We start from the raw sequence: 8,594 nt of genomic DNA, 5'->3' as shown, positions 1-8,594 counted from the left end.
GGAAGACTGCTCGAAGGGTTGAGAACCTGAAAAATCAGCTCTTCATCCTTGCTCTGTAATCAACCAGCTGTGTAACCTTGATCTGCTTGCTGTCTTCGCTGTGGCAAGAGAATAAGAGTGCCACTTCGTGAGAAGTTCAGCAACATCATAAAATTTTCTGCAGTTCTACTGGCCTGACTCCATCACCATCATAATCCAAACATCCTTATTCCTCCTTTAAACAACCTGAAGAACCATTGTCACTTCTACAAGTTTTTCTGTTATCAGATGAGAAGAGCAATGGAGGCCAGGTCAACTCCAACACTAGTCAGTGGACTTGTTGAATGCATAGCACACCTGATAAGAATAGCTGAAGAGCTTTTGCAGTTTATTTCACAGGAACACCAAGTTCCTTACCCAGTTCCAAGTAGACTGGGCGAAGAAGCAATTTTACCTGCTTCTGAGGAAGTTCCGCTGCCAGATCTCGCTGATCTCTCTGACCTAGAGTCAATACTTTCACTAAAAGCAGTCAACAATGCCACTGGTGTTCCAACTGTTTAAAAAATTGATAGGGGACCACGAAAAGAAACTCATGCTTCACCGAAGAAAAATATCTAAACATTGAAAAACTTAAATATTATGAAAAAAACATTGCAAAATATAAAATAAATTTAAAAAGGAAAGGAAACTTTGAACCTTATGTACCAAGCAAATGCCAGGTCTAGCAAACAGTGCTAGTCCTAGATTACTTGATTTAAAAACAAAAAAAAAAACCTACAAAAAATAGTAAAATATAAAAACAAATTAATGTTTCATAGACCCTGGGAAAAAGAATTTTCAGTAAAGAACAAAAATTTAAAGCATTCCTTTCTTTAATTTTGTAATTCTTTACTGTGGGATAGTTCAGCATGTCAGTTCTAAGTAACAGAATTGATAACTGTGTGAGGAAACACAATTTAGATTATAAAATTCTTGCTTTAATAAAATTCCTTAAACAGTGAAAAAAATAAAAAATAAAAGAAAAGAAGATGAAGATCTCATCCTTGATATTGATGAAGCAATGTTAGATATCAACAGCCTGTATGATGTTATACCTACTGATAATGATGACAAGCAATAAGAGCCAATATACACTCTCCAACATGAGAGAGCCAAGCTTGTTTCAATCATCTTGTTTTTTCTATTCATTAGCAATACCATTTTCTTTTACACATTTTTACTATTTTATACACCTTTTAATTATTGTAAGCTTACAGACTTTTAATTTTTTCCAGAAAATACTGATTTTTGTAAAAAATTTTGACTTTAGTGATATGGTTTTGCCTTTACTTCTACTTATCCTGTTAAGAGTTCTGATGACAGAACCAAAGCATCTACCTTACCTAACAACAGGGTGAAGAATTGATGATCTCCATCACATCTCAGGACATGTTGTACAATAAGTAAAGCTTAGAAAGTGGATATCCCCCAGATTTGTATTGTGGTGAATATGTTTGCATTGACAGGATATTCTGGAGATACTTATATTGAAAAGTTAGAACTCCTTACTGGGTCTTTAAGACAAAATTGGTCCAACAAAGCATGCTATAACAAGCTAAGCTAAATAACTCCAAAAGAGCAACATCTGTGAGATGCTACAACTACAGAAAGGTTTTTAGATGACCACTGCCAGAGAAAAACCTGGGAAAATGCCAAGGCCAAGAGGTCCATTATAAAGAGGTCCTATAAATGCTGACCCACCTTGAAACTGCTTTGAAATTTTTGCTTAATGGAGACGGTACATCTCCAAAAGATGTAAAAGAGAGGATGCAGGAGAGAGGATGGCTGGATCAAGCCCTACAAAGATTATTCACCAATGTAAAGGCAAACCACTAAGTATACAGACCTAATGATAATGTTTCAGGAGGGAAAGTGGAATAAGTTTGTTGTTGGATGTAACTGAGTTTAAAACAAAGAGTTGGTATGCATATTACAAGAGGACTCTTACAATATTGGTTGCTAAATTTTACTATTGAGGGATTACTTTAATAATGAATATAAAGAAAATGTGGACTAGTATTTAGACACATAAATCCTTCAAATACCAGAAGAAGAAATACAACCTGTGGAGCACTTTCTTACTGGAACAGAGAAATGTGCAGGAAACTCACAGATGACATTGATTTTATGCAGGCAGTCCTCTCAGTTTCATGGAGAAAATTAGTTTTGCAAAACTTCGGACAAATCCATGGGGGGACACTGTGGACTTCTTAAGAGATGGCCTTTGTATCACATGAGATGGGCCATAACTAAGAAAACATATGTCTATTGCTGGCTAGATAATTTGTTATGGTGGTATGTGTACATCATAAACAAATGGCATGTGCAAGATAGTATACTCATTAGGCATGTGATAGTGAAATGTTTAAATGACAATATAGATGGTTTCAGAGTTAAGTGACATCACAGACACTAATATTAAGTAAGGTCTGTATAAACAGATAGTTGTAAAGATAAGTTGGGGAAGGTGGTTGTAGGCTGTAGAACCGGGTCTTATTTGGGTGAACAGTAACAGGAAATACATAAATTAGTTTGTCCACTGACTTTTCAGATGAAGGACTTTAACAAATTTAGTAAAGCAGATTCGATGTTGAGAAAGGTTATTTTAGATCCCATTGAAGAATCAGAATTTACTTACTCAATGTGTCAGCAGAAAAAAGTCCCACAACAAATTACTCCTGTGGAAAGATTAATGAATACATCAGGTTCTAAGAGATTTTCAGACAAACAACAGCCCAAGTAGGAAAAATAAAAAGGATGATATGAAGATACTACTGTGAGCAATTAGAAGCCATATTGGGCAGCAGATTGTGGAACATTGCTGCCATAGTAACTGAACAAATTTTCCCAGTGTAGAAGAGTCCAAGTGTGTAGAGATAACCAAAGACGCAAATAGCTGATATATTTCAAGTACAATTTTGTGTCAAAATGTAAAGCAACAAAGTCAGTACAGACTTGACTTGATGTGCTTCAGCCATGGTGGATACTGAAGGGTAGCTTCTCAATCCAAGTGGAGCTCTGGGATATAGACTTTATAACAATTCTACAGTGGATTAGTGTGAACTTGTTAAGACTGTTAATGTGTCATGGGAGAAAACAGCAACCATACTAACTTAAGCAGGTTGTCAAAACAGTGTTAAAAACAAAAAAAGTCGGGGCTGGGGATATGGCCTAGTGGCAAGAGTGCTTGCCTCGTATACATGAGGCCCTGGGTTCGATTCCCCAGCACCACATATACAGAAAATGGCCGGAAGGGGCGCTGTGGCTCAAGTGGCAGAGTGCTAGCTTTGAGCAAGAAGAAGCCAGGGACAGTGCTCAGGCCCTGAGTCCAAGCCCCAGGACTGGCCAAAAAAAAAAGAAAAGTCTAGGATGACTAGACAACTTAAAATGTGCTAGACTTGCGCAAATCTGAACAAATAAAGGTGGTAAGTATAGTCAATCCATGGTGTCAAAGCAGGGAGATGTTGCAGCCTCATCATACGTAGATCTTCTGAGCCTCTTGTTAACCTAGGTCATCTGTAAAGATTTAACTATGGTGGTACTTTGGATTACGTGATTTTTACATGTTTAGAAATTAAGATGTAACACTATGCTAAGAAACAGACTTTTAAAAAATATTACATTTGCTATTTAGAAGAAAATTATAAATAGAGTGATGAATGATAAGAACTTTAAGAAATAATAACATATTTAAGAACTGGAGCAAGCAAGCAAGGTATTTTCAGGGGAGAGAAAATCATTCCTAAGTCATCAAGATTTATATAGCTCTTCAGAGTGGGAAGCTATTGTATGGAGTTATAGCCCAAACAGTTTCATAGAAATATCTGGGGCTGGGGATATGGCCTAGTGGCAAGAGTGCCTGCCTCGGATACACGAGGCCCTAGGTTCGATTCCCCAGCACCACATATACAGAAAACGGCCAGAAGCGGCGCTGTGGCTCAAGTGGCAGAGTGCTAGCCTTGAGCGGGAAGAAGCCAGGGACAGTGCTCAGGCCCTGAGTCCAAGCCCCAAAACTGGCAAAAAAAAAAAAAAAATGAAATATCTGGTTGATTTTTGACCTAGGTCATGTGCTTCAAAGTTCAAGGAGAGGTAAAAATGATTACACTCCACTAACTGAATGTCTGCTAGTGAAATCTCTCTCTCTCTTTTTTTTTTTTTTTGCCAGTCCTGGGCCTTGAACTTGGCCTGAGCACTGTCCCTGGCTTCTTTTTGCTCAAGGCTAGCACTCTACCACTTGAGCCACAGCACCATTTCTGGCTTTTTCCATATATGTGGTGCTGAGGAATTGAACCCAGGGCTCCATGTATGTGAGGCAAGAACTCTACACTAGGCCATATTCTCAGCCCCCTGTGAGTGAAATTTTGAATCTCTTACAGGAGAAGGGAGGCTGATCATTTTTGAAAGTAATACTTCTCTGAATCTTCTTGAGAACATTGCAAAATCAGGTTTTGTATGACATGGAGGAGAAAAAAGGAGAACAGCCCATTATTCTGAAGCAAGCTTGAAGGCATTAGAACTAAGAGAAATGGGGCTGGTAGATAGCACTTGACTAGGGAGTGCAAATTTTCTCTCATGTACTTTGGCTGAGGTATATGGACATACTTATGTGTCATGATTGCTTCCAGTTATTGCTTATTATTTTAATTAGCTTTTAGTCTAAACTAATTTACTGTTTTAAGAGATTTGAACTAACATTTATTGTTTTAAAGATACTTGAACTAATAAACTTTTATTCCTAAAGCAAAAAAAAAAAAAAAGAAGAAGAAGAAGAAGAAGGTGGGGCCTAGTTAGAGGAAGTAAGTTAATAGGGGCATGTGTAATGACATACCGTGACTTGATTATACCTGGTCTTTCTCTCTTTCCTCATGTCCGTTGTGTGAGCAGCTCTCCTCCACCATGTCCTTCCACGACAATGTGCTTCCTATCACAGACATAAAAGCAATGAAGCCAGCCAGTCATATAGTAAAACTGCTGAAATTATGAACCAAAAAAAATCATCCTTACTGTAATTAAACTACAGCCACCTCAAGTACATATGGGGAAGTAGCCTTCATGTAACCATTCCAATAATTTAGTGCTCATCTTTATTTTCATTCATTACATATTTTATGATGAGATTCTTCTGGAAAAAAAGTAGAATGGAATTGTGCCCCGAAGAACTTAATAGACATTTTAACTTACTTACAATGAAGAGTAAATGCTGATAATCTGTGTTATTTAGAATCAAATTGTGCCTCATTTGAAATGAGAGATTTGCTGAAGCCAAATATATTCACATTACTTAAGAATAGTTGGGGGCTGGGAATATGGCCTACTGGCAAGAGTGCTTGCCTTGTCTACATGAAGCCCTAGGTTTGATTCCCCAGCACCACATACATAGAAAATAACGGGAAGTGGTGCTGTGACTCAAGTGGTAGAGTGCTAGCCTTGAGCAAAAAGAAGCCAGGGACAGTGCTCAGGCCCTGAGTCCAAGCCCCAGAACGGGCCAGAAAAAAAAAAAAAAAAGAATAGTTGGTAGGTAAGCAATTATTTAAGAAGTGTGAACAGCAGTGATAATAAATAGAAAGTTCCTGTCATAAGGCTATGTTTTATTATTTTCCACATAGTTTTTTTCACCATTTTGCTTTTAAAGATGTAACCTAAAAATATAGAATATCGAGACTTATTTCTTATTAATTATGAATTCCAATTATCTGATGTTTAAAGAGTCACAAGACTCCCTAAAGATGTAAATTTTGGCACAGCTATAAATAAAATATACTTATTGTAGATATTGCTCTATTTCTTTTCAAATGTATTAATGCATAAAGTTTAAAATTAACTGTGCTTGTCCTGTAGATTAATACACTCTTTTCTACCATTGTCAAAGAGAAGTAAATTGCTTGATTGAATTGAATCCATTCCCGTCTGAGGGACTCCCTTTTTGTTTTTCATAAGTGAAGGAGATTGGGAGTTGAAAAAGCATTCATCAACAGGAGAATTGGTTTTAAAAGCATTGAAGCTCCCATACAGACTGAAGATAAATTATCCACTCTTCAAGAGAATATAATTAGTTTTACATTATACTAAACAAGTCAGCTTCTTAAGTGGCTGTCTTTTATGAAGAAACAACACCAAAAATGTCATAGCATGCCCTATTTTTCCCAGACCCTTAGAAGCCAGAACTTTTCTCAAGTTGGAAATTCTATAAATATTTTATGCACATATTTCATTATTTTTTATTCCAAAAATTGTATTCATGTGATGATATGGTTAATAACACTTCTCAATGCAAAGTTAATGGAGCTTTTGTTTTATACTAGGGACAGGCAAATGCTTGGCAGTGTTAAAGCATGTCAAAGTTCACAAATTACTTTCAAAACTATCTTTATTCTTCCCACAATAATAATTTTTATATAATCATTTATAATGAAGGAGCAAAAAAAATGATAATGAACTGTTTGCATATATTTTTCTTAACACAAAGATAATTCTTAGTATAATGATTTCTGTTCTCATAAACATTATATACTTACATTGAAACCTTTGAGAATGAAAAAGCAGGGACTCACAAAGGAGGACAGCATCCCAGGTGACCAGAAGAATTTAGATGAATAAGAAAAGTGTAATGTGGAAAAATTACCACCTAGGGGGGCTGGGGATATGGCCTAGTGGCAAGAGAGCTTGCCTCCTATACGTGAGGCCCTGGGTTCGATTCCCAAGCACCACATATACAGAAAACGGCCAGAGGGGGCGCTGTGGCTCAAGTGGCAGAGTGCTAGCCTTGAGCAAAAGGAAGCCAGGGACAGTGCTCAGACCCTCAGTCCAAGGCCCAGGACTGGCCAAAAAAAAAAAAAAAAAAAAATTACCACCTAGGTTAACTGACTTCCTTTCATCTTGTAGGGTTGCTTAATCATAAGACTTGAAACTATAGCCATTCAGTGTGATATTTATCGTCTAACTACCACACTCAGTCTTTTCTATACTCTATCAGAGACTTCTAAAATTCTTTTTTTTTTTTTTTTTTTTTGCCAGTCCTGGGGTTTGGACTCTGGGCCTGAACACTGTCCCTGGCTTCTTTTTGCTCAAGGCTAGCACTCTGCCACTTGAGCCACAGCACCACTTCTGGCCATTTTCTGTATATGTGTTGCTGGGAAATTGAACCCAGGGCCTCATGTATATGAGGCAGGCACTCTTGCCACTAGGCCATATCCCCCAGCCCCTCCAAAACTCTTGACCATTTCAATTTGGCAGAAAATCAGGAATGCCCATTTAAAGTCATACCTTGATTTGCATATCTTTAACTGTTAAGACATCTTTACATTTTTCAACTGAACCCAATTGGTATAATTATGGTTTCTGTCCAAATATAAAACCTAGAGTTTGATCAGATTCTAATACAACTCCTGATGAGATCCTCATAATTATTTTCACCTGCTGATGGAATTTGGTACTATTTAGTGTTCATATTCACATTCGTTCTTAATTCAGTCCTTCACTCAGTGGGCCTATAGAGCTTATGTGATGGTTCTGTCTCATGAGGACTTTCCATACCTTTCCTGATGCTGGGTTGCTTTGCAATCCAGATTGCATGACTCTGATCAGAGACCTATATCAATTTTTGTCTCATCCCAGATATAATGACAAAGAAGTACACTGTTCAAAGTTTCTTAAAGGAGATAAATATTCTATAATCACTCTTGATAGAGTCAACAAATACTCAGGGACAAATGAAATATCTAGGATTTCAAGAGGTTCTACTCTGACATGGACAAGATCTCAGGTTGAAAAGTCATTCCTAATCTCAGGCAACTAACTAATTGGATTTTAAAAAGTAGTCTACCTATAAAAGTAAATTTGGGGATTGCATAGGATGATTCATCCAAGAATCCACAGCCAAAATTATCCTAAAGGTCTGAGTATTCCTTTATCCTTCTCTTGATTTAGTCCTAACATCTACTTTACATCTTTGCATGCTAATATCAGTGAAACACAAATCTCTATATTTTAAAAGTTTTTCTTTTCTCAGTTTCTACAGATAAAGTGATCTGATGTATGATGCCGCAAAATCAGAAAAAAGAAACTGTGACAACCCCCAGAAATGTGAAAGGAGGTTTCTTACTGAATAGCAGCATCTTTGGTTCAATTTGTATAAAACCCCAAATAAATAAACTGGACAGTATTGTTTGATTTTAGAAGTTCCATTTCTTCTATGTTGTGAGTTGTACAATTGTCGAGTTTTTATGTTTTAAACTATAAATGTGTTTACCCCATTGCTAATTAAGAAAGGGTTTTCTTTTGGTCTTAAACTGTGAGGGATATTTAGCACATTTAAAAATGGTAAGAGAGACACTGTATACAAATGTATATTTGTAAAAGCTATTTTTATGATTAGCATGTTTCATTGTTGATCATATGTAAAGTCAAGTGATGTTGTGATCCCATGTTTAAAGCTTATTTCCAGCAATGTCATAGAAAAGATACAACATATACTAGTTTTTATAGTGAATTTTTAATTTAAGCTTTGAAGTACTTCAGATCATTAGGATAAAAAACATAAAAAGTTATATTTATGCCTTCTATAAGCACCATTTCTA

The 8,594-nt window shown here is 36.5% G+C and overlaps 1 protein-coding gene across 1 annotated transcript; it reads left to right on the top strand.

The window, feature by feature from the left end:
- The first annotated feature begins 279 nt into the window (after positions 1 to 279).
- Positions 280 to 1,099, top strand: LOC125360606 (putative uncharacterized protein TRPC5OS homolog). The gene is made up of 2 exons (XM_048358652.1): positions 280 to 523; positions 1,005 to 1,099. The coding sequence occupies exons 1-2, from the start codon at positions 280 to 282 to the stop codon at positions 1,097 to 1,099; spliced, it is 339 nt and encodes a 112-aa protein (XP_048214609.1).
- The last annotated feature ends 7,495 nt before the right edge of the window (positions 1,100 to 8,594 follow it).

The sequence above is a fragment of the Perognathus longimembris genome, chromosome 12 (assembly GCF_023159225.1).
Source record: "Perognathus longimembris pacificus isolate PPM17 chromosome 12, ASM2315922v1, whole genome shotgun sequence".
Classification (NCBI taxonomy): Eukaryota; Metazoa; Chordata; class Mammalia; order Rodentia; family Heteromyidae; genus Perognathus; species Perognathus longimembris.
Note: the sequence above shows the minus strand (reverse complement) of the source record. Positions and strands in the feature narration are given on the sequence as shown.

Excerpts from the sequence above, each read along its gene's own strand:
- LOC125360606 (XM_048358652.1), top strand. The coding sequence starts at position 280 with ATGGAGGCCAGGTCAACTCCAACACTAGTCAGTGGACTTGTTGAATGC. Across the intron at positions 524-1,004 it reads AGCAGTCAACAATGCCACTG|AAGATGAAGATCTCATCCTT; the intron begins GTGTTCCAACTG and ends ATAAAAGAAAAG.